Below are 25,825 nucleotides of genomic sequence, written 5' to 3'. Positions count from 1 at the left end.
ACCTGCCAAAGGCCCATGCTTCTGTGCTCCCAAATCATGTAGGAGCATGGGCCTTTGGTGGGCACTTTGGTGGGCACTTTTCCAAAGCCGTAGGGAACTTCACGGGCTGTGGGCAGATAAGCACATAATTGGTCTAGCATCCAGGGCGTCGACTCTGTCTGCTTCAGAAGACTTTAGTGGTCGGGGCTCCCAGCAGCTGGAAGGGAGGCAGAGAGAGGATATGTGAGGTTTCTGACCATGAATCTCTCAGTTCTCTGCTGACTTAGCAGATGGGACCCTGGCAGAGGGGCAGCACATGTAGAGAGGTGAGGGAGGATATATCAGGGCTGTGCCAGTTTTGGACAGGGAAGCACAGAGCCCTGAGGCACTGTGTAGGCAGCCTACCTTGCCATCCATTATTGTTGTTAGCTTGCTTATTAAATGATAACCGTGTCCACGTGCCAGTGTGGATGTAAATGTTTTATAAGCCTTATCTAATTATTTGACTCTTCTAACTAGCTTATAATGTGGATACCATCATTAGCCAGATTTTTTAAGGCAAGGAAGCCAAAGCTTAATTAAGTAATGTGTTGAAAATCATACAGGGGGCTGGGTGCGGTGGCTCACGCCTATAATCCCAGCACTTTGGGAGGCTGAGACAGGTGGATCACCTGAGGTCAGGAGTTCAAAATCAGCCTGACCAACATATAGTGAAACCCTGTCTCTACTAATAAGACAAAAATTAGCTGGGCATGGTGGCGCACGCATGTAATCCCAGCTACTCAGGAGGCTGAGGACGGAGAATTGCTTGAACCCAGAGGGCCGAGGTTGCAGTGAGCTGAGATTGCGCCATTGCACTCCAGTCTGGGCAACAAGAGCAAAACTCTGTCTCAAAAAAAAAAAAAAGAAAGAAAAAGAAAAAAAGGAAATCGTACAGTGGTGGCCAGATGTGGTGGCTCATACCTGTAATCCCAGCTACTCAGGAGGCTGAGGCAGGAGAATCAGTTGAACCCGGGAGGTGGAGGTTGTGGTGAGCCGAGATTGCACCACTGCACTCCAGCCTGGGTGACAGAGACTAAAAATAAATAAATAAAAATCATATGGTGGGTAGTTGGTGGGGCTGGGATTGAAACCCAGGCCTGTCTGGCTCCCTGGCCCCGCATTCTTGTTCTCTGCATGGTGTGCCTTTGCTTCTCCTGCACCCCTGCCTGCCCCATTGGCTCATCCACAACAGCTTCAGGTCTCTTCCTCCCTTGGGTCTGATTCCTACTTTCTTTCCAGTTGTTGTGCCAGATGCTTAGAACTCACACTCCCGCAGGCCCTGCCCCTTTCCAAAGTTCATTCTTACCACACCCCATTCTGGGCAAGGGAGCTCATTACTTATCCTCCTGCAATATCCATAAAAAGAAGGATTACCTTTGACACTCGAACAACTCGTTTCATTTATCTGCTATATTTTTATTACTTTATGGTCTGTGTGTCTGCTCACAGCCACACTGACTATGGGGTCTGGTGTGTGTGCTTGTGTGTGTGCTGTGTCTGCCTGCTGAGCTGGAAGCTCTGGAAACAGCAGCCTTGGGCCTCTTGCTGCATGGAGTGTAACCTCTGTGTTGCTTTTTTCAATCTGTCTCCCCGCCTAGTCTGCGAGCACCTGTGGGCAGGGAGTGCAGACTTGTTCATCTGTATAACCCTAGTACCTGGTGTGACACTTGACATTGAGTGTCGGGAGCTTAATGGATGCTTGTAATAAAGGAAGGCCGTGTGCAGGAAGGCATTTGATGATGGTGGTAGTTGTGATGAGTGGGGACCATGATTGCTTGGTCTTGGGGCAAGAGGTTCAAGGTCCCCAAATCCTTTTCTCATCATTTCCTCTATAGCTCAGGACTTGGAGTCAACATCCCCTGAGCCTCTTGGGAGTGAAGGGAGGAAATCAGGGAGAAGAAATTAGGGGTGGTCAGCTTCACGAGTTTGGTACAGGCCAGTGAAAGTCTGTGTGGGGCCAGTCACCTTGGGTCATGCTCTGGGGCCACTCACTGCAGCCTTAACCCTGGCCGCCCATACCCTCCTGGCCTTCTCATCCCTTCATCTTTGTTAGTCTTCTGGGGAAAAAGAACTCCCTGGGTGGCTTCATGAAATGGGTCCTGTGTGTCATCTCCTAAGGATGTCACTGTATTTCATTATTTTGTCATCCTTATCATGGAAGGGGGTGGGAATCCAATGTGCTAAGAGGAAGGAAAGGAAAACCAAGGATACTACCAAACCACCCATCCACCCGCCTCTTTTCCCATGCAGTTCAATGTTATGTACCCTGGGCACCTTATCACAAAGACACAGTCCTAGGCCTCAAAGGAAGTAGCAGTATGTTGAGTGAAGGGCCCACCACTTTCCAAATTCCAGGACGGTACCCCCAGGGTCTAGCATCGTGCTCTTGAATAGTAGGTGCTCAAAAAATCTATACAAAGCAAATAAGAGGAGCCTATAATCCCAGCCCTTTGGGAGCCTGAGGCGGGCAGATCACCTGAGGTCAAGAGTTTGAGATTAGCCTGGCCAACATGGCAAAACCCCCCTCTCCACTAAAAATATAAAAATACAGAAAATTAACTAGGTGTGGTGGTGCCTGCCTGTAGTCCAGCTACTTGGGAGGCTGAGGCTCAAGAACCACTTGAACCCAGGAGGCGGAGGTTGCAGTAAGTCAAGATCATGCCACTGCACTCCAGCCTGGGCAATAGAGCAAGACTCAGTCTTAAAAAAAAAAAAAAAAAAAAGCAAATAAGAGGTTTCAGGGGTGGGAAAAAAAAAGAGGTACACTCAGAGATGCTCAGACTGCTAAGGGAACAGAAAGAAGGAGGAGTACCCAACTCAGCTTGGGAAAAGGCAAGGGAGAAGGACAGAACACCACCAGAGCAGGCTCTTAGGAGAAGTAAGACTTGAGCTGAGTCTTGCAGGATGGTATGAATTGTAGTAGAACAGAGAGGAAAGAAAAGAGGAAGGGGGCTGGGCGCGGTGGCTCACGCCTGTAATCCCAGCACTTTGGGAGGCCAAGGCGGGCAGATCACAAGGTCAAGAGATCGAGACCATCCTGGCCAACATGATGAAACCCCGTCTCTACTAAAAATACAAAAAAAAAAAAAATAGCCGGGCATGGTGGCACGTGCCTGTGGTCCCAGCTACTCGGGAGGCTGAGGCGGAAGAATCGCTTGAATCCAGGAGGCGGAGGTTGCAGTGAGCCGAGATTGTGCCATTGCACTCCAGCCTGGTGCTAGAACAAGACTCCATCTCATAAAAAAAAAAAGAAAAAGAAAAAGAAAAGAGGAAGGGAAGCGGCAGGTGTCATTCTGGGAAAAGGGAAAAGCAAGGACAAAGCCCGGAGGTGAGAGAATGGCTGTTCTAGAAGGAAGAAGTTTATTATGGGAGCATGGATATTTATGGGGACAGTGGAGAGAATTAGGTTGAAGAGATGGGCAAAGGGAGATCTTGAAGAACCTTCAGGTCCATGACAAAGGGTTGAAATTTAATCCCATAGGTCAGGATTCCTAACCAATGGGCAGCAGATCCCTGGAAAGCTGTAGAATTATGCAAGGGTGGGAGGATCGCTTGAGCCAAGGAGTTTGAGGCTGCAGTGAGCTATGACTGTGCAATTGTATTTCTAGCCTGGGTGACCGAGGGAGACCCTTTCTCTAAAAATAATAAATAAATAAAATAGAATTATGCAAAGGGGCCAGGGATCCATAAATGCATTGATAACTCTCATATGATGGATGAAGTTTTTCTATATTGAAAAAAATGATCATTTTGGCTGGGCATTGTAGCTCACACCTGTAATCCCAGCATTTTAGGAGGTCAAGGCAGGAGGATCACTTGAGTCCAGGAGTTCAAAACCAGCCTGGGCAACATAGTGAGACCCAGACTCAAAAAGAGAAAAGAAGAGAAGAGAAGAGAAAAGAAAGAAAGATGGATGGTCATTTCAGAGAACATGACCAATAAGAAAAGATGTCCAACCTTACTAGAAACTAGGGTCTAGCTTCCCGGGGCTGCTGTAACAAATCACCACAAACTGGGTGTCTTAAAACAACAGAACTTTACTCTCTCACAGTTCTGGAGGCTTGAAGTCTGAAATCCAGGTGTCAGCACAGTTAGTTCCTTGCAGAGGAGAAGCTCTCCGTGCCTCTCTCCTGGCTTCTGCAGCTGCTGGCAGGCCTTGGTGTCATTGGCTTGCAGGCACATTCCTCTCGGCCTCCACTGTCACATGACATTCTTCTTGTTTTTATTAAAAAAAAATATTTTTTTAATAAAGACGGGGTTTTACCATGTTGTTCAGGCTGGTCTTGAACTCCCGACCTCAGGTGATCCGCCCGCCTTGGCCTCCAAAGTGCTTGGATTACAGGCATGAACCGCCATGCCCGACTGACATTCTTCTTGTAAGAACACTACTCCTCAGCCTTAGGGCCTACACTAACCCAGGTTGACCACATCTGAAAACCACATCTGGAAACCCTGTTTTTGAAGCAGGTCACATTCTGGCATTCTGAGTGGATGTGAATTTTTGGGGACACTATTAAATCCAGTACACTAGGGAAATGCAAATATAAAGGACACGGGCCAGGCACAATGGTGCACACCTATAATCTCAGCACCTTGGGAGGCCAAGGTGGGTGGATCACTTTAGGTCAGGAGTTCGAAACCAGCCTGGCCAACATGGGGAAACCCTGTCTCTACTAAAAATACAAAAATTAGCTGGGTTTGGTGGTGTGCACCTGTAAGTGCAGGTACTTGGGAGTCTGAGGTGGGAGAATCGCTTGGGAGGTGGAGGTTGCAGAGAGCCAAGATGACACCTCTGCAGCAACAGAGTGTGACTCTCTCTCTAAATAAATAAATGACCTGAAGTAGACCACCTCACTTCCATCATACTGGCAAAAATGGAAACATCTGTGTCATGGGTTGCATTCTACAGTAGTAGGCGGTGTTTTTGGGGTCAAGATGTTTATTAGGAATCATTTCCTGTGAGAGGAACCAGATGGAAGCAGGACTGGGCAGAGGCAGAAATCCAACTGCACTGCAGGCTCAGTAAAGCTTCAGTCAATATGGTGGGGGCCTCTGAGTGAATATTGCCCCTGAGCATGTTCTTCATGGGGCTGAAATGACTGGGTTTTTATATCCCTAGAAGAGCGCTGCCCCAAAGTGTATGCCCTCTGGCAAGGTGGCTTTCTGTTGCTGAGGCAGACCTTGAAGGAGCTGATGGCCAACTGCTGACCACACTCCTGTGACCTGGCAGCAAGTCCTTCCCTGGAAAAGGATGTGGGAGGCACACTTACATCTGACAATACAGAGAGGTGGTCTGAATGAAGAATGTGGAAGGCTGAAAAATGACCCCTCCAAAGATAACCATGTCAAATCTCTGGTTATGAATGTGACCTTATGTGGAAAAAGAGTCTTTGCACATGTGATTCTATTAAACATCTTGAGGTGAGGAGAGAATCCTGGATCATCTGGGTGGATCCTAAATGCCATCCCAAGTGTCCTTATAAGAGAGAGGTGGAGGGAGTTTGGCCTAACCCACAGAAGTGAAACCAAAGGAGGCAGAGATTGCAGTGATGTGGCCACAAGCCCAGGAGTGCCTGTAGTCACCAGGAGTTTGGAGGAGTCAAGGACAGGTTCTCCCTGGAACCTCTAGAGGAATCATGGCACCGCCAACCCCTTGGTCTTGACCAGTTAAACTGATTTCTGACTTCTGACTTACTGGATAGGTCAGAAGAATCCATTTCTGTTGTTTCAAGCCATGGAGCTCGAGGTAACTCATGGCAGCCACAGGAAATGAATGCAAAAAAGCAACAGGAAAATTGCTGAGGGGATATAAATGGGTGTACTGGTTAAAGAATCCACCTAGGGGGTGGCCACGGGGGATCAAGAGTTCACACTTATGGAACATTTGGAAGAGTGCCTGGAACACATCCCCCTAATATTGGCTGCTCATACCCCCACTCCCTGCTGAGATCTTGAAGGGGATGCCTCACATGAAAACAAGGAGAAAGCCCCCTCCAATGGCAGCCCCACCACCCACCTCAGATCAGAATGCAGCTTTGCCTGCCCCCCCACTCCCCACTGCACCTGGTGTAGCCCATCAGAGACTGATCTTTGGTTTTGCCTTGCTTGTTACCTCGACCAGGCTGGACACCCCCACGATCTCTGGTCTCCTGTCCTTCCAGAGAAAGGGGAGTGCTGAGGAGAATGGCAGCACTCTCTTCTCCCTGTTTTGGGGAAGAAATATCCCTGAAGCCTAGATCTACTTGCTGGACAGAGGTCAGTAAAACGGGATGGATGTGCCAGTCCGAATGGATTTGTAATTCAATGGGGTCTCATGGCTGTGCACCCCAAAAGGGCACCAAGGTCCTTGGGGCTCCTTTAGGTGAATTTAACTTGCTTTACTCAACAAGAACACATTTCTGAAAACGTGCCTACTGCGTGTTTGTATATGGCAAGTTACACTTAAACCTAGTTTTAGGAAGGTGTGCTTAAAGGTGAGATTTTTTTTATTTTTTATTTATTTATTTTTATTTTTCATTTTATTTAATTTTTTTAAAGACGGGGTTTCACCATGTTGGTCAAGCTGGGCTTGAACTCCTGACCTCGTGATCCACCCGCCTCAGCCTCCCAAAGTGCTAGGATTATGGGCATGAGCCACCACGCCTGGCCCAAGCTGAGATTTTTAAAAAAAAATTTTTGAGATGGAGTTTTGCTCTTGTTGCCCAGGCTGGAGTGCAATGTGCCATCTCAGCTCACTGCAACCTCTGCCTCCTGGGTTCAAGCGATTCTCCTGCCTCAGCCTCCAGAGTAACTGGGATTACAGGCATGCGCCACCATGCCTGGCTAGTTTTGTATTTTAATAGAGATGGGGTTTCTGCATGTTGGTCAGGCTGGTCTCGAACTCCTGACCTCAGGTGATCTGCCCCTCTACCCTTAGCTTCCCAAAGTGCTGGGATTATAGACCCAAGCCACCTTGCCGGCCAAAGGGAACAATTTTTATAAAGCAATAAAGTGGCCTGTCTGTGAAGAGTGATATTCATAGCTCACAGCCTTATCTCAAACTCTCCTCCCAACCCTGCTCCTCCCAGAAATAAATACCCTGAAGGCCAGGGGTTGGGCCTGACTTCCCAGGCTGACCCCTCCCTGGGCAATGTGCTAGAGCCTCACACCTGCACCTGGTCCTGGTGGCGCTTGGGAAGGGGGAGCCACAGGTGGGCCTGCCATGGCACTTATGGGGGCTCCTTCTAAAGTGTGGGGCCAAGAGAACAGGAATCTGCTCCCCTGGGTCAGACATCAGAGAGGCTGGGATCTCTGAGGCATGGGGAATGAGCAAGCTCTTTCCTCTATAGATGGGAAATGGGGACCTGACTCTGGGGTTACTGTCCCCCAGACCAAAGCCCATCTCACCAGCCTTCTGGTCTCTTCCCAACACCTGAGCTGGAAGGAGGTTTTGTCTTCTGAACCAGATACCGACTCTCTGAGTAGACCAGGCTTTTATAGAAAGTGACAGATCTAGGAAGCTGTGGCACCTTTCTGGGACAGCTGTGTGTACTTTGCACTAGAAGCAGGGGACCTTGCAAAATAATATCCTTCAATTCGAATCAACCCCCAGGGAGATGATAGCATGACAGCAAGCCAGCTGTAGCTGGAACCGCAAGAAGGCAAATAAATGGGTTTTCTTGCACATTTACCTGCCCCAGGGAGACTGGGACAAAGCCATTGGCTACATTAACAGTTTATTTGGGTAAAAACAAAGTTCGTGTTTCTCATTTGTATTTTTAGGCTTGCATAAGTACCTACTGTATGTCAGGCCTGTATCAGTGATACGTAATTCTGGGCTCAAAGAGCTAAAAGTTTATAAGTGGAAATCAATCATGGTATATATATCATGTTAAATAGAAGTATATGAGGTTCTATGGGAACACAAAAAGGGAAACAAGAAAACTTCTGGTAGGGTGGAAGGTGTAATCATTAATTCAGGTTTTGAGGGATGAATAGGAGTTTGTCTTGGGTCACACAGGTGATGGGGAGGACATTGCTACCCAAAAACACAGCCTGCACTTCTAATCTCACCGTTCTAAGGCAGCCTTGTGCCTACCAAGGCAGGCAGAGAAGCGTCTACTGTTCAGGGACAGTTGGCATCGGGGGGGTGGGCATGAGAGGAGGCTGCAGAGGCCCCATCCTAGGAGAGCCAGGCCAAGTGCGTTCTGCTATGGGCTGTGGGGACCCTTTGGAGGACTGTCCATGCAAGGATACTTTAAGGGAAGAGGGGCTATTTCAGATGGAGGAGAAAACAAACCCAAGAGGCCATCAGAAGCTGGAGTGGGTAGAAGCAGGACTGGAGATGGAGGACAGCTCTTAGAGTTAGTGAGCTGGGATTTCAAATGTAACTTAGAGGGAGAGCCAGGGAAAGGGGGGATTTTATGCCTTTCTCTACCTCATGCCTCATTCTGTGCCTGACACGCATGCCCCCAGTCCATGAAGGAACGTAGCTGGTGCGTGGATTGGGCACCTGAGCTGGGCAGCACTGGGCCCAGGAGTGGCAGAGACATTGAGTATGTAGCAGATGTTTTCTACTCTCCAGCGATGCCCATCCAAGGGGAGAGAGAATGCAAGTGCAAACAGGACAGGCCACCCCCGGGTGGCTGCAAAGCAACGCTCCCCAGGCACAGAGCCATCTGCAAGAGCAGCCCTGGCTGAGGGCTGCACACAGGCTTGGCCGATGGTGGGTTTACAGGGGGAGTGTGGCTGCAGATCAGTGAGGACGATTGCCCCTGTGCGCACACACTCTGCCCCTGTCCCCAACCATGTGCCCATCCCCTGCCTTCTTGCCTTTCCTTCTCTTCCAGCCTCACTAGGGGCCCATCTCTCCTTTCCTTGAGAACTTGCTCCAGGTTTTGCCAACTTTATAATACCCAGGAAGGCCCTTTCGATTGACTGCTGGGAGGAGTTGAAGCCAGTGGTACTTTGCTAGTGGAGAGACTGTCACAAGTCTCTTTGAGGGTCTGATACGAGTATAATCTATGCAGAAAAATCAATGCCCCTGCCCACAAACATGGAATTCTGCATATGATCTCAAGGGCCTTGAAGCCCACCTCCCAGCAAAGGGGGAGAGGGATGACGATGTTTGAGGTTGTGGTGGGTCTGGAGAGCCTGACCTGAGGAGAGGCTGGTACCCCTTTTTTTCTCCCTAGGGAGATTTTAAGGAGGGGCTCTTTGGGTCAGGAGGAAGCCACAGCCCCCAACCCAGTCCCCACTTTGAGGCTTCAGGCAGGGGAGTGACAGCCTGGGAACCGGTCTGCCAACCAGTTTAACCAGGGACTGGTTTCGACTCAGGAGTTCAAAGGAAGCTGGGGTGCACCCCGTCCTACCCAGCCTGCCAATGGAAGCAGCAGCCCTTAACCCTTTCCCAGTTGTGCCCTGGGCAACATCCAGGTGGTGGTCCATGCTGGAGAGGGATCTGAGCTTCCTTGGAAGATGAAATGCACAGAGTGACCTTGGCTACAGCTGGGAAGTGCAACCAGACACCCAACAGTGGGGAAACTGAGAGAGAGCCTCCTGTGCTCCGCCACTCCAGATCTCCCTTGGGATTCCCTCCTCCAGCGTGGCAGTCCCCGGAGGTCCCGGCTTCTGGGTGGATGCATGGGCGCTGGGATTGGATTTCCGGCATGATGAATATTCATTAGCCTGAGCCGGCCTCTGCTTCTGTTTACTTAGCTGGGAGGGGCTGGGTTTCAGGTTCACCGTGACTCCAGGAGCTGCAGCGAAGCAGGTACTAGCTCCTGCACCTGTTTCTCTTGCACCTGATGTGCAGCTGCTCCTACCCACCTCTCCTGGCCGAGCCTTGCCTGGTACAGCACCCCGGAGGCAGCCCTTCCTGCCTGAGTCTCACCCTCCCAGGCAGCTCCTACACTCAACTGCTTCTCTAGGAAAGGTCTCACTTCCAGCCTGGAGCAGTCGGGATTACAGGTACAGGCAGAGGGCCGGTGGGTGGGGAAACCAAGGCACAAACCCCAGTCAGGGCACCCAGTTCTGCCAGTTCTTCTGGGAAAGAAGAACCCAGGCCTCTAACCTGGACTCCACTCAGGACTCATCCCACTGGCCTCTTGGAGTCAGTCCAGGCCTCCAACAGAGCTCCTGCTGAGTAGTTTTCTGTTAACTTGCTGAACGGGAGCCCACCCCTCTGACCCCGCAGCCTAGAGCATTTTTCCAGCTGTCTGGTAGCAACATCTCCCCATTTTTATCCAGGGTACCCCAGTCTCATTCTGCATGGACAAGCACCATTAGGAGCCCTGGAGAGGGATGGTGGACGGAGTTCTGGGTTTTGTCCAACAACATATTAGTTGACTTGCTTCCCCTACCTGCCCCTCTGCCCCTCCACTTCTGCCCCAGTCAATGGTTAACTTGTCCCAGCTCAGAAGGGGCCTGGCTCAGTCTGGGCAAAGCCCTTTGGAGCAGCTCACAGAACCCAGCTGGGATGGAGGGGCCTGTCCTGGGACACCCATGTGCATGCCATAGTGCTGGTCACCAAAGACCAGGTGGCAGGCTGTCCCATGAGACCCTTCATGGCCCCAAAGCTGTGCAAACAGCAGAGGTGAAGCTGGCATCCTCAGGGACTGATTTCTATCATCCTTAGATTGCAGGGCCCCAGGGCAAGGGCCCAGCCCTTAGCTTGGCCAGCTCAGGAACCTGCATGAGAGAACTGCAGGGCCCACCATGTGTCACCAAACGCTGGGTCTGTTTGAAGTCCAGAGCACCTGCCCACCCCCAACAACCCCCTTCAGCCCTCTGTGATTATGCAGGGCCACAAGGTTGTAGATATCTTGTTCTTTGCAACTTTGAGAATCTGGGAAGTTTGGACATCACATCACCTTTTTTGTTTGCTTGTTTTTAAAGCAAATCAGATTTTACACTCTCTTTTATGATCTCTGTTTACAGAATCCTACAGCTGGGTTATTTTGTAAAACAAAGATATTCCGCTAATTTTTCTGTTTTGCAAATTCAGATTTCCATAAGTCAGGCTTGCCTAAAGGGCAAACACCTGCTTACTGGTGCCTACATGTCCTCCTGGGCAGAAGAGACAAGAAGGCCTGGCAAAAGCATTCTTTTTTTTTTTTTTTTGAGACAGAATCTCACTCTGTCACCCAGGCTGGAGTGCAGTGGCACAATCTCAGCTCACTGCAACCTCTGCCTACTGGGTTCAAGGGATTTTCGTGCTTCAGCTTCCCTAGTAGCTGGGACTACAGGCACATGACACCATACCTGCCTAATTTTTTTTGTGGGTTTTTTTGTTTTGTTTCGTTTTGAGACGGAGTTTAGCTCTTGTTGCCCAGACTAGAGTGCAATGGCGTGATCTTGGCTCACTGCAACCTCTGTTTCCTGGGTTCAAGCAATTCTCCTGCCTCAGCCTCCGGAGTAGCTGGGATTACAGGGATATGCCACTGCACCCAGCTAATTTTGTATTTTCAGTAGAGACAGTGTTTTCTCCATGTTGGTCAGGCTGGTCTTGAACTCCCAACCTCAGGTGATCTACCCACCTAGGCCTCCCAAAGTGTTGGGATGACAGGTGTGAGCCACTGCGCTCTGTGTAATTCTGTATTTTTAGTGGTGACGGAGTTTCTCCATGTTGACCAGGCTAGTCTTGAACTCCGGGCCTCAAGCAATCCTCCTGCCTCAGCCTCCCAAAGTGCTGGGATTATAGTCTTGAGCCACTGCACCTGGCCTCTGGCAAAGAACATTCTAGAGAGACCAGAGTACAAGGCAAGGACACAAGGGCACCAGACCTGATGCCTTGGTGGCGGCCCCAGGGCAGGGCACAAGGGCTGTTCCCGTCTCTACATTTTCTGATAAGTTCCTCGTGATCTGTGGCTCCCTTTACGCCAAGGAGAGTTAAGCCTCAAGTTTGTCAACTTGAAATGCCTGTTAAAACAGGTAAATTTTAACGGGCACAGGCAGAAGCTTCTTTCTCTCTTGAGCTAGAAAATCTGGTGGTTATGAGCCTTAGGAGCTGGATCTTCTGTTCTTCCATTCTCCAAGTTCCTTGCTCCAGATGAGTAGTGGTGGGGCTGTGGGCCTCGTTCCAGACAAGGCAGTGACTGGGGCACCCACAGACCAAGCAAGTACCCTGTTCCTCCTTCTCTGCTCTCCCCACACCTCCTTCCAGAAATCCATTCTGGAACACTAAGTTCTGTGCAAGGCTGTGCTAAGACCAGGTGGGGCAAGCTGCCAAAGCAAACCTCTCAGGCTGTCCCTAGGTGTGCTCACCTCTCCAGGGTGCCCTGGAAGTATTTATCGAGTCCCTCTCACCGCCCCTTCACTTTCTGAGCGGGAGCTGCACAAGATCTCCCCTCAGCTTCTCTTGCTACTTGAGCCCAGCTAAAGGGACGGAGCTGGCAATGTGGCAGCTGCTTCCCAGACAGAGGGGTGGAAAGGAATCCACCAGCTGTGTGCTCTGGGCGAGGGGGTGGGGACATGGAGGGGCAGGAGACCTGAGCAGTGAGGAGTATGGATGCAGGCCTTCAGCTCATCGTAAGCCTAGGCCCGCATCGTGCTCTCCTCTTTCTTGAATTTGATATGCTCCCCAACCCCTAAAATAATCTATCCTCATTATGGAAATTCTGGAAATCAGAAAACTAGAGTAGAGAAAGCACCCTCTACTCCTACATAAAGAAAGGCACTATTAATCATTTGGAGTATGTCTTTCTGGTCTTTTTCAAAAAATGCAGTGAATACCTCCAGTTTTTAAAAGGAGGTGAACGCCAGGCGTGGTGGCTCACGCCTGTAATCCCATCACTTTGGGAGGCCGAGGTGGGCAGATCACCTGAGGTCGGGAGTTCGAGACCAGTCTGACCAACATGGAGTAACCCCCATCTTTACTAAAAATACAAAATTAGCTTGGTGTGGTGGCGCATGCCTGTGATCCCAGCTGCTTGGGAGGCTGAGGCAGGAAAATTACTTGAACCTGGGAGGTGGAGGTTGCAGTGAGCCAAGATCACAGCATTGCACTCCAGAGGGGTGACAAGAGCGATGCCTTCTAGCTTTCTGGTGTACACTGGCTGCGCCTTCCTCCCCTGGAGCTTTCACAGCTGGCACCTAGGCATCCTGAGAACTAGACCACCAACCTCGCCAGTCATCACCGTTCCTCTGCCTGTTCTGTCATTGATCTTTCTTCATCTAGCAGACTGTCGTCTGCTTCTATCTTACATACCTCATCCATTGATGATGTCCAGGCAACCTCCTCTCCCAGAACTTCCGCTAGCTCAGACAATACCTTTGTGGAAATTAGTCAAAGGCGAGGCCCCCAGGGAAGGCAGCTCCATGGCAGGGTACATGGCCTGTGAGTAGAGAAGCCTGGATTTCAGACCCAAGCCCCACCCTGAAAGGTACAACCTATGATGACTGCGTCTCCCCTGTACTTCTGGGATCCTTCTAACTGCTTTCTGCCTTTTCAGCTCCCCTTTCTTATGAAAGCTTGGTGGGAAAGGGAACCATCCCTTAGTAATTATTCCCATTATCATAGGTTTTACTTTGCAATGCATGGTTACTTCTGTGGGCAGGGATTAACAGTAGAGCTAAATGCTATGGCTGGATGGGATAGGTGAGGAAATCCCCCAGGATTTCCCACTCCTAGACTGAGGCTCTGGCTCCTGCCTTAGGAACAGCCCAGCAGCTACTTTAGCCTTGCGGGTCACTGCTGGGAAGTTCAGATTGCTCGGAAAGTCACTAATTATATTTACTTTTGTAATGAATTCCAAGCAAAATGTACAGGGTCTTTCTCTCCCTGAGCTACCAGTCAATGGTCTGCCCACACCTGGCAGCAGGGTCTGGTGGTATAGTGGGAAGTTTGGGAAGAGCGTCAAAGGCCTGGATGCCATGTGACTTGGGCAAGCTGTCCACCTGCCTGCGGCCCTGAAGGGCCTGGCAGGAATGATCTCAAAGCTCCAGATGACCCTGCAGGGCTATGGTGTGTGCCTGTCCCACTGCCCCTCTGCCTGGCATGGGTGGCTTCCCCGTCTTGACCTTGACTTTGACCCTTCTCTTGTCTCACACTCTACAAAAGCATGTGTCACTCCACTGACCTGAATCTTGGGTTTATTCAGCCCTACCTTCAATTCTTTAATTCTTTTTTTTTTTTTTTTTTTGAGACAGAGTCTCACTCTGTTGCCCAGGCTGGAGTGCAGTGGTGCAATCTCAGCTCACTGCAACCTCTGCCTCCCAGGTTCAAGCGATACTCCTGCCTCAACCTCCTGAGTAGCTGGGATTACAGGTGTTCGCCACCACGCCTGGGCCCTTTCTTTAATTCTTAAAGCAGCCCATGATTAGGACTCTACAACAAGCTGGTCCAAAGGCACCCACCCCCTTTTCCCATTGACCCCTTTGTCTCCCCCACCTTGCTCCAGCAGAAAGCCCCACCCTCGGCTTAGGGAGCGCCATGACAACTGAAATTGGTTGGTGGAAGCTGACTTTCCTCCGGAAAAAGAAATCCACTCCCAAGGTGCTGTATGAGATCCCTGACACCTATGCCCAAACAGAGGGAGGCACAGAACCCCCGAGGCCCGACGCTGGAGGCCCCAACAGCAACTTTAACACCCGCCTGGAGAAGATCGTGGACAAGAGCACCAAGGGCAAGCACGTCAAGGTCTCCAACTCGGGCCGCTTCAAGGAGAAGAAGAAAGTGAGAGCCACGCTGGCGGAGAACCCTAGCCTCTTTGATGACTGCGAGGAAGGGCGGTCATCGAAGTGAAGGACTGAGGAGGGTACTAGCATCTCCTGGTTCCCTGTCATCAGCCGGATCTGAGACAGGAGCTTGCCACGCTGGCCTCTTTGGCCATAGCTGAAGCCATGGTGGCAGTTGATGTCTGCTGGCAGGAAATGGCTGGTTTTTAGATTTGTATTTATGTGCCTCCACTTTTACAAGGCCTGGGAGATCCCAGGGTCCTCCCACCCTCACCCTGACCACATAAAAAGGCACTCTAGTTCAAGGGTGAAAACTCTCACCCAGGATGGACAGTCCTCCTTGAAGCAACAGCAGGGCCGGCAGGGAGGTGGGCATGGCAGAGAATGGAGAGAGCGAGCCAGACAGACTTCACCTCCTCACTGGATACAGGGTCAAAGGCGAGTTTGAATTGCTGCTCGCTTTACTTTCTCTACCTGTGACTGTTCCCTGGACCAATCCTGAGGAGGTCATATTTTCCAGAAGCCACGTGATGGGCTCTGGTTTCTGTGGAGCCAGAGGCGGAGACACTGAACTTGAGCTCACCTCCTAACACAGGCAGTAAACTTCCTGGAACTTCGCCCTCAGGTGTGGAGGGGGCAGAGGACACTGGCACTCTGTGGGGTGTGCTGTAGAAGACTAGATTGATGATAGTTTGACCTACTGGTTCCTGTTTTGGCCATGACTTGTGCAGGTGACAAGTCACACACCCTCAAAGGGAAGCTACACTGGCCAAATTGGGGGAGTGGGTGGGGAGTTTTCTCCTCTCCCTCCCCTACAGTAATAATATTTAACACGTATCAGCTCCAGAGATAGGTCCTGGAGTCTTACATTTTGTTTAACAAAATAATTGTAGGTTTCTCTCTTTGTAATAACAATGCTGGAAAAGCAGAGAAGCTCTTTTATGCTCATGTCTTGCACTTATTGAGATGACTGTTTTTCATGCCTTTATTTTCCTTCATGTAAGTAAAGTGGACCTTTGTGCTCAAACTGTTCCTTACAAGCTTCAGGAAGGGTTCCCAGGTGTGACAGTGTAGGAACTGGGTCACTAATTTTTACCATCAAACCAGCCTTAGTGTGGGGATGGGGGAGCAGAAGGAGCTAGTTACACCTCAGTGGTCAGTTCTCTCTGGTCAACAGAGAGGCTATCAGATGCTCAAAAGAGTAGGACAGAGCTTTGGTGACTGACCCCAGAGTTCCAGTGGTTTGGTTTGGGATGAAGATTCAAACTCTGGCTCTACCCCTTAGTAGCTGGGTGACCTTGGGAATGTTTGCTTGTCCTCTGAGCCTCAGTTCCCTCTTCTGTAAAAGGGGGCTGAAATAATACCCATCTTATCAAAAGCGGTCAGTATTAAGTGGCCTATGAGAGGCCCCATAGTAGGTGCTCAGTTTAATACTGGCTTCCTTGCCCCTTGCTTTAAAAAGAACTCCACCATACCCCATAGCTTTGGTTTAAGAAAAAGGAGAGGGCGGGTATGGTGACTCAGGCCTGTAATTCCCACATTTTGGGAGGCTGAGATGGGTGGATTGCTTGAGCCCAGGAGTTTGAGACCAGCCTAGGTAACATAGCGAGATCCCCATCTCTAAAAAAACCCCACAAACAAAAATTAGCTGACTGTGGTGGCACATGCCTGTAGTCCCATCTGCTTGGGAGGCTGAGGTGGGAGGATTGCTTGAGTCCAGGAGTTCAAGACTACTGTGAGCTATGATTGTGCTACTGCACTACAACATGGGTGACAGAACTAGACCTTAACTCTAGAAAAAAAATTTTTTTTCATAAATAAGAAAGAGGAGAAAGCTGTCATCTTATGATGTTAGGTCCAGCTATTTATCAAGCCATAAGAGCTGGGAACTAAAAAAAGTTGGCCAAATCTCTGGGGCTCCTGGTAGAAACACAGGGAGAGACCAAGGTGGCCACTAAACAATGTGGTCCTGCGGCTTCCAGGTCAGCTCCTGGCAGGCTGCTGGCCACCCCACCCCAGGAGCTGTTGCTTGGGGAATTTATTACTGAAACAAACAGACCTATACAAGGGAGCCTTTGTTAGGTGCCTCACCCAGGCCAGGGGGACCTCAAGTGATGGGGGAGGGAGACCAGGAGCTGGAGGGATGGAAGGCAGCCTCAGGGGCGTTGCCTTTCCCAAGGCCTCTTCTCCTACCCCTTCTCACTACACAGAACTTTCTAGGGTCTCACTAATTACTCAATCCATGAGGCCTCCACGGAGGAACTCAGACTTTCCCCACGCCACAGCCCTGCCCCATGTTAATAGGTAACATTTATAGGGTGCTTATGGCAGGTGGCCCTAGAACAAGCCCTCCCTAAGGTTGCTCACTTAATCCTATCATCACCTGAGACAGGTGCAGTCATTATCTCCATTTTCCAGACAAGTTGGCTGAGGCTTAGAGGTGAAATCACTCACCCTGGGGGCCAGGTGCTGGCAGTGGTGGAGCTGGGACTGAAGCCAGAGCCAACTTGTGCATGTGACCACTGTCCCACACAGTCCCTTCCACTCTTGATTCTTACCTGCTGCGTAACAGGAAACTGAAGCTCAGAACAAAGAAAAGCATAGACACCTTCTGCAGAAGGGGAACTGGGGAGGGGAGGGAGCAATGTCTGGGTCTTGGATCCTGGGAGGTGAGCATCATTTGAGGAGGCTGGACAAACTCTAGAAGCAGTGGGATAAAGCCAACCAGCTTTGAAGCAGAGTGTCCCCCAAGACCCCAGACTACAGGCATCTCCCACATCCACCCATTCTCTGTTTCCCTGAGTGGGGAGCAGTAAGGTTGGGCCCTGGGCCACCAGCCTAAGGTTCTAGATAACACTGGCCCTGTACTGCCACCTCCTCCAATCTCACCATCACCACTCTGGGTGAGAGTGTCCACAGCCCCTCTGACCCTTGCATGCTGACCCCAGCTCCATCTTCTAGGTAAAGTCCACCTGTGTTTCTAAGCTGGGGGGCCAGATGGATATGGGGTAGATACTAGAAGGCAGAGGGAGATCTGACTGCCCAGGGAAGCAGAGTGAGGCAGCTGCAAGTTTTCATAAGAACAGGGAAGGAGGAGGAACCGAAAGCGTAAATATGTGCGGGAACCGGGAGAGGCTATGGGTTATCGACCACAGTTTCACTGGGACGCGGCCCAAGCAGAGGAAGGGGGAGGCAAGGGAGGCCGGCTAGAACTGGCCTTCACTGCCCGGAAGGGGCCGACCCTGTGCGACGGGCTCCCCCTGCTGGACGTAGGTCTACTTGATGTGGAGAAGTGAGGGGGCCGAAAAGTCGATTAAATTTCCTCAAGTCCCCTCCTTGGGGGTCGAGGGAGACCAGACTGGGTTGAACATCAATAAAATGCACAGCTGACAGGCTTTTATTACAGACTGGGGGCAGTAACAACTGGACAGAGAACGGAAAAGGAACAGCTGAGACCAGGCTCAAAGCTGGGGGAATACACAACCCCCAATAACACAAGGTGGGTGCAGCGCTTCTACACACACGTACACGAACACAGAAACGGCACTGTTTACAGTACAAGAAAAAGGGCAAGGTAGCTCAGGGCACCCGACACCCTCCTGCCTGCAGGGGGCCGCAAGGTTCATGTGCCTTCCTGCACTCAGGCTTAAGGGGATTAATGAGGAGAGGGCTGCCCTTGGAGGAGGCCTATGGATAATAGGGACTGAGGCACAGGGCCCTGCAGGGGAAGGAAGCACAGCTCACAGAGTGGCAAGCTCAATGCCAGCCAGTGCAAGCAACAGTCAGTTCTCTGATCCTGGCTTAGTCACAGCAAACATTTACCCAGCCTGGCTCCTCTCCATAGCCAGCAGGCTGCTTGCTCATCCAGGCTGTCTCTCATCAGCGGGCTTTGCTCAAAGAGAGCAAACAGTTCAGCACAGACTCAGCTGAGGGTCACGAAAGGATCACAGATTGTGAGGGTGGGAGGTCGTGGTTTAGAGGTTGAGTCTGGTGCGGTTGGTCACCTGGGGTCTAGTGAAAATACAGGGTCAGATTCAGTGGGCCAGGGGTCTGAATCTCTAAGGGGCTGCCAAGTGATGCTGATGCTCTTGGCTTGTGGACCACACTGTGTATAGAAAAGCTCTAGACCAGGAGGCCTCAACTTCGGCTGCACAGAATTCTCTGGGGAGCTTTTAAATTTCCCAGCGCCCAGGCTACCCTCATATCATAGGAGAGACAGGGTTTTGCCATGCTGGCCAGGCTGGTTCAATCATCTCTGAGGGTGGGACCCAGGCATCAGGTTTCTTAAAACTTTCCAGGTAATTCCAGTGTGGGTGAAAAGCTAATGATCTAGGAATCATCAGCAGAAGTGGGGAGTAAGGACAGCAGATATGTGGGTAGTCTGAAAAACATAATCTCTATAATCATTTAATTTTCCTTTTTGGAAAATGTATGTACACATACACACACCATTTCCACAAACAAACACAGAAAGTAAAGCTGATTAAAATGTTCCTGTCCTATTGGCACCAGCACATGAATCCCTTCTACAAAATTCCTGACTGACTGGGAATAAAAATTCCTAGTGACAGCCCACTCCTTAGGCAGGTCTGATTGCTTGAAATCTCTCCTAATACTGAGATGAAACCTGCTTTTCTGTAACTCTGTGGATCCCTTGGAGCCACAGAGAAGGCAGCAATCAGTAGGGGAAGTTACTATAAAAATACACTATCCTGCACTGGGTGCGGTAGCTCATGCCTGTAATCCTAGCACTTTGGGAGGCCAAGGCAGGCAGATCACAAGGTCAGGAGTTCAAGACCAGCCTAACTAACATGGTGAAACCCTGTCTCTACTTATAATACAAAAATCAGCGGGGCATGGTGGCACACACCTGTAATCCCAGCTATTCAGGAGGCTGAGGCAGGAGAACCACTTCAACCCAGGAGGCGGAGGCTGCAGTGAGCTGAGATCATACCACTGCACTCTAGACTGGGCAACTGAGCGAGACTCCATCTCAAAAAACAAAAACAAAACAACAACGACAACAAAATATATATATATATATACACTATCCTGGCCGGACACAGTGGCTCATGTCTGTAATGCCAGCATTTTGGGAGGCCTAGGTGGACGGATCACTTCAGGTCAGGAATTGGAGACCAGCCTGGCCAACATGATGAACCCTGTCTCTACTAAAAATACAAAAATTAGCCAGGCGTGGGGGCGGGCACCTGTAATCCCAGCTACTAAGGAGGGATCGCTTGAACCTGGGAGGCAGAGGTTGCAACGAGCCGAGATCGTGCCACTGCACTCCAGCCTGGGTGACAGAGCGAGACTCCATCTCAAAAAAAAAAAATTCTATTGGTAAATGAATTCTATTGGTAAATGAGTCAGTTAAGGTTAAGTTGTAAGCAATGGAAATAGATTCTAGCTAGATTAGGTAAAAAAAAAAAAAAAGAGAGAGAGAGAATTTACAGAGATAGTGGGGTGTTTCAAGGCAGGGGGAGGAACTGCACAGCCGACCTGGGAAGGAGGTATTCAGGGAAGGAGAGATCCTGGGAATTGCAACAGCAGCAGGCAGAGGCTGTTGATTCCTGTTGTTTACTGGCTGCCATGAATGACTTGGCTTCAGTGACTCCCAACGTTCTGATCTCTCCATTTCAAATTTCAAATTATTGACAAAACAATCTGATTGGCCAGATTGCCTCAGGTGCATATGCTGGGACTAAGCTTTGGCCAGGATGACTCACAAGATGTCACCAGAAAGGGCGTCACACTGGCTGCTACCCCTAGAGGGAGCTATCCTAATCAATCATAGGCAAGGTCAAAAAAATAATTATGGAATTATTTTCCATTTGTGATTCTCTACGCCACCAGTACACTCCGCTTGACCAGCTAACTGAGAACCAACTGAGTACAGAGAACTCGGAGGATGAGCTCTGAAGAATCCTGAATATAAGGGGTAGGGAGGGAAATGGGCTGAGGTTAGAAAGAAGGGCCTGGGTCCCAATCTCACACCCTCTCTTGACACCTAGCCTTAGCTCCACTCTGGGCCAGAGTCAAGGTGCAAGTCTCTCATAGAGCCAGTCTTCCTCCCCGCGGTGGGTCATGGGCCCCAAAGGGGAATCTCCTGTGGGTAGGCCCCGCCGAAAGACTATCCGGTCATGCAGGCGGTTGGTTTGACCTTGCCAGAACTCCATCACCTGGGGGTACAGGACATAGCCACCCCTACAAGGAGAAGCAGAGGTTTCAGTGCTCTGTGGGTTTTTCTAGCCAGGTCACTCTCCTACCCTCACCCCTCATCCCAGGGCCTCTTGAAGGAAGTTGCTGGGATGCATCTGACAAGGGTTGTCAGGGAGGAGATCTGCGATTCCCCAGGCAGGTGGCTTCAAGTAAATGTGAGGGCATGGTGTCCCTTTCTAGATGACAACCAGATGTCACTCACCAGGATTTTGGCTTGGGCACCTCTTGATCCTGGTAGAGCTGTTCCAGTTCCTCATTTTTCTTTCTCAGATACTGTCCAGGGGAAGGAGTTAGAAGAAGGGCCAGGCCCAGTCAATGATTCATTAACAAGGACTTCCTGAGGATATGTGCTGGGGACATGGGTGAGCAGAACAGACTGGCCTCTGTCCTCCAGGAGCACACAGTCAACGAGAGGGCCAGACGGACAGAGGAGGCCTATTTCTCCTCTCACCACCCCCACTTCCCCTAGGGAGATTGTCCTTTTCACTGTTTTCACTGGGCTAGAGAGAGAAGAACCTGGCATCTTCCGGCGACAGCTTCTAGGGATAAGCCAAAGCCTCCACCACCTGGAGGACTAAGGCAGAGCCCCACTCACCTCCCGATCAGGGATCACAGAACTCTGGTGGCTGACCACAGCCCCAATCTGGCTGCTCTTGGGGCGGGAGTGGAAGTAGCACTCAGCCTCCTCCTCGGACAGCTTCTTCACAGGGCCTTCCACACGCACCTGCTCAGGGATGGCTCTGGGTGAATGGCGTTCAATGCCACCTGCCGTCCCTACCAGCACAGGCCCCATTCCTCTCTGTTCTCTCTATCCACTGCCCCACCACTCCTGGCTCCAACTAGACCAGCTAACTGAGGGCTGCTTTGGAGGCAGAGTGCCCAGGTGGGAGGTTTGCCCAGGCTGGAGACCTTCACTAGACTCAGCCAGAAACTCAGGCCCTGCCAACCCAGCCTATTTTTCCAGGAAAATTCACTCACCTGACGGTTAAGTGGCTCCCAGTAGAAGACAAGGGAAGCAAAGGGATTCGAGTCCTAGAAGTAAAAGAAAATCCACAACCAGCCATCAGGACAGGGAGAGGAGGCCTCCGGCATGCAGGGGAAAGGCAGGAGAGCTGTAGTGTGCAGGCCTGCAGCAGAGGCATCCACTGTAATAGCTCATTTAAACCCTCAAAGGTGGGCCTATTGTCACAGATACAGAGACAGGCTAAGTCACATGCCCAAGTTCCCTCAGTAATGGTGGAGCTAAATTTAAGCCAGTTGGACTCCAAAGTGAGGCTGGGACACTTCTCTCACCCACAGATTTGTGAGTCTTGAGAAATACTGGCATAGACTCAGGGAGGTTTACTCATTTTGAATTCATTCATTGAATGCACACGAAGTGCCCACTCTGGGTCTGACAACAGGAGACATGCAGGGGGTATAGCAAAGATAAAACAGAGCAGCCTCCACTCCTAGAGAGCTTACTATTCGGCAGAGGAGACAAATATCCGTTACATAATCACCTAAATAAAAGCTCACTTACAAACTGAAGAAAATAACAAAAAGGAAAGTTGCAAGTTATGATGACAGCAAACAGCATGAGGGGCTGAGTCAGAGTCAAGGAAGGCCTTCCTGAGGAGGTAACATGTTGGCTGAGATCTGAAAGAACAGTTGAAGGCTGATGGGAGTGAGGCAGGGACCTTTGCATTCATTCATTCATTCATTCATTCATGGCAAAGAGCAGAGCAAGTGCCAAGGCCTCATGGCAGGAGGGTACTTGCACACAGAGAGCAAGTAGATGGGCAGGGGTAGGGGCAGGTGGCATGAGAAAGTGACAGAAGGCAAGGGCCAGACCCTGCAGGCCCTGGGAAAGATTACCAGCTCTTTTCACTGACCAGCTCTTTTCCTTTTCGGCTCTCGAAGTTGGTGAAGAAACGGAAGCCATCTTTGCCAAAGCCCTTCAGTAGCAACATGCGGGCAGAGGGTTTTCCATCTCTAGGGGCAAACAGCAGAGCACTGTGGTCAGAGCCTGCTTAATGTTCTGGCTACAGTCCCTCTCCCCAAAAGATGTCTAAGCACCTGCTCCAGCTGCGCCCCATTTATTGAGCTGTCAGGCTGCCCCCTCCCATGTGCTCCTGGGGATTTGTCCTAGAGGTATGATACTACAGCCTGAGGCCCTGTTATGGACTGAATTGTGATACCCAAAACCCCTATGTCAAAGCCTTAAACCCCAATATGACTGTATTTGGAGACAGGGACTTTATGGAGGTAACTAAGGTTAAATAAGGTCATAGGGTGGGGCCCTAATCCAATAGGACTGGTGTCACTGTAAGAGAAGAGACACTTCAGAACCACCTCCCCTACCCCCCCACCCCCGCCACCCTCCAACACACACACAGAGGAAAGGCAGTGTGAGGGCATGGCAAAAAGCAGCGGTCGGCAAACCACAAGCAGAGGCCTCACCAGAAACCACCCCTGATGGCACCTTCATCTTGGACTTCTAGCCACCAGAACTATAAGAAAATAAATTCCTGTTGTTTAAGCTACCAGTCTACAGTATTTTGTTAAGACAGCCCTAGCAAACTCATAAGACCTTAAGGGCAGGGACTAACAATAATGCAACCATGCAATGCTTAGGGATCATGGTGGTGCTATTAGATCAGCTCCTCTGCTCGGAGCTCTGGGAGATACCCACTCGCACAGTACAAGAGCACTGCTTTCAAGGCCTTACAGTTTAGCAAGGAGTATTGTTCTATCTATTATAGCCTGAATAACAGGCTATAATACAAGTTATGTCTCAAAGGGCATATGATTGTCAAAGGAATGATGTAGTCAAGTACTGTACTAGATTTCGAGAGAGGGACAGAGCTTCACCAGAAGTAGCTCCTGAATGGCAGACGGGGTTTGGGTAAATGGAGAGATGAGGGAGGCAAGGGATTGTGTATGGGTGTATCAAGGGCAGAGATGAACAAGGCACTGCATTTTTATCACTGACATGTAATTTTGTGGTCTGGTCTCTGGTTTATAGGTAGGGACACAGAGGCCGAGAGAGGACAAGTACCTTGCCTAAAGCCACACAGTACATTAACAACAGAGCTGGAACCATAAAGTTGGCCTCTAGAGCTGAGAGCTTCATAAGCTCCTACTTCATATGTACCCAGCCAAAGAGGGTCCCATGGCCATGCCCACCTGGTACAGGTAGCCAGACACATGGCGTTGGCCTCCCCTATGTCAGGACACTGAACGGCATCCTCAAACCAGGCAGCAAACTGTTTCACTGGGTCCAGGGAGGTCAGATGAGTCTCCTCAAATGCCTAGAAAGGGAGTTTTATTTCATTTAATAAACATATATAGCACTTACTATGTACCTGGCACTGTTCTAATCACTTTTCGAATATCAACTCATTTAGTCCTCATGACAATGACCTTAAAATAAAAAATAGTATGCAGTAAGAAGATTCTGTGCCCCATTTTATAGGTGAGGAGACAGGCATAAAAAGGTCAGACAACTTGCTGTCCCAGAGCTAGCAATGGATAAATCAGGGTTTTATGTCATGGGTGTCAAAATTGTCTGTGTATCAGAATCACCTGGGGAGCATTAAAAAAATGTTCTGGGCTCCACCCCCATAATTTCTCATTCAGCAGGCTGAGATTTAATAAAAAACTCCTTTTTGTGTGTGTGTGTGTGAGGCAGTGTCTCACTCTTTCACCTAGGCTAGAGTGCAGTGGTGTGATCTCTGCTCACTAAGGCCTCAACCTCCCAAGCTCATGTGATCCTCCCACCTCATCCTCCCAAGTAGCTGGGATTACAGGCATGCTCCAACATGCCCGACTAATAAAGGTTCTCTTGGTTCCCATCCTGAGGAGGGAAAAGGAAAAGAACTTCCCAGTGGTCAGCAAAAAGTACTGAAGGCAGTAAGCTAAGAGCTTTCTCCTCGCTGAGCTAGTACCCTTCCCCACATTCCACTTATTTTTTTCTGTTTGTAAGCTCTTTATCACTGTATCCACCCAAAGAGGGGCCCATGACCATGCCCTACTTGGGGAGTTTGGGTGACCCCCAAGACTCCTTGCCCCAGGGGTTGGCCCCAGGAGCCCTGAGGGGCTGGCTCCTCCTACTCCCCTCCCCCCAGTAGATGACTACGAAGACCCCTCTTCCCCCACCCTTTGAGGGAGGCCCGGCCCTGTCATGACATCTATGACATGAAACCCTGATTAATCCATCACTAGCTCAGCGGGACTGAGCAAGTTATCTGACCTTGCTACCTATACCAGATGGGTAGCAGGGTTCTAAGCACTTTACAAACATTTAAGTCCTTAACATCCTCGTGAGCTAGGTACTGTCACTTCCCAGATGAGGAAACTGAGGCCCAGAGAGGTTAAGGATTCCAACCCAGGTAGGTTCCAAATTTCGAGTCCTTATCTCTTACGAAAGGCTGACTTTTGAACCCATCTTCATTCGCATTTCCCCGGAACCGCTCCCCCGGTCAGATGTCTTTGAAGCCCCCTTCTCCCACGGGGGCGATCCCCAAACCTCCTTGCCCCATTGGCTGGCCCCAGAAGCCCCAAGAGGTTCCTCCTACTCCCCTCCCCGCTGTAGATGAATCTGAGGACCCTTCTTCCCCCGCCCCTGCGGGAGGCCTGGCCCTGGCGGCGGCACCTCTCGGTCCCCGCGATAACTCTTGCGCATGGGTCCCAGGTCCATGGCAGCACCGCGACCACACAGGTGACGGAAGTAGCCTGGCCACTCGGCAGGTCGCCCAAACGTCGCAGTGACGCCCCGCAGCCAGCACGTCATGGGGACCGCCGGCCACGTGACCCGGCTGTAGCCCCACGCTGGGTTCTTCGGAACCAATTTCTCACCGCAGACGTCTACCCCCGGGAAGGAAGGATTTGCCAGTCGCCCAACCAAGTTAACAAGTCCTAAGTCCTTGGAGCCAATGGGAGACCA

General features: G+C 50.4%; 2 protein-coding genes across 8 annotated transcripts; one reads left to right on the top strand and one right to left on the bottom strand.

Annotated features, from left to right (window-relative positions):
• Window positions 1-4,042: 4,042 nt before the first annotated feature.
• Window positions 4,043-25,734, bottom strand: PNPO (pyridoxamine 5'-phosphate oxidase). Of its 6 annotated transcripts, none has more exons than XR_010339113.1 (8): window positions 25,535-25,734; window positions 24,067-24,191; window positions 22,773-22,872; window positions 21,877-21,930; window positions 21,494-21,622; window positions 21,101-21,171; window positions 5,717-13,334; window positions 4,043-4,236 (listed from the first exon to the last, which is right to left on the bottom strand). XR_010339113.1 is itself a non-coding variant. In XM_012451868.2 (7 exons), exons 1-7 carry the CDS (start codon window positions 25,670-25,672, stop codon window positions 13,286-13,288), a joined length of 666 nt encoding a protein of 221 aa, XP_012307291.2. In that variant the 5' UTR covers window positions 25,673-25,734; the 3' UTR covers window positions 4,043-13,285. The 6 variants fall into 6 exon arrangements, 3 of the variants coding, with proteins under 3 accessions (XP_012307291.2, XP_012307290.1, XP_012307292.1); XR_010339112.1 differs by having other exon boundaries at window positions 4,043-5,819; window positions 6,134-13,334; XR_010339114.1 differs by having other exon boundaries at window positions 6,134-13,334.
• Window positions 9,743-15,613, top strand: PRR15L (proline rich 15 like). 2 transcript variants are annotated; one of them, XM_012451870.3, is made up of 2 exons: window positions 9,743-9,969; window positions 14,403-15,613. In XM_012451870.3, the coding sequence occupies exon 2, from the start codon at window positions 14,432-14,434 to the stop codon at window positions 14,741-14,743; it is 312 nt and encodes a 103-aa protein (XP_012307293.2). In that variant the 5' UTR covers window positions 9,743-9,969; window positions 14,403-14,431; the 3' UTR covers window positions 14,744-15,613. The 2 variants fall into 2 exon arrangements, with proteins under 2 accessions (XP_012307293.2, XP_012307294.2); XM_012451871.3 differs by having other exon boundaries at window positions 9,744-9,969; window positions 14,400-15,613.
• Window positions 25,735-25,825: the final 91 nt, after the last annotated feature.

This window comes from Aotus nancymaae, unplaced genomic scaffold (assembly GCF_030222135.1).
Source record: "Aotus nancymaae isolate 86718 unplaced genomic scaffold, 86718_ANA_hifiasm-v0.15.2.pri h1tg000072l, whole genome shotgun sequence".
Taxonomy (NCBI): Eukaryota; Metazoa; Chordata; class Mammalia; order Primates; family Aotidae; genus Aotus; species Aotus nancymaae.
This window is presented reverse-complemented; position numbering and strand designations above follow the sequence as displayed.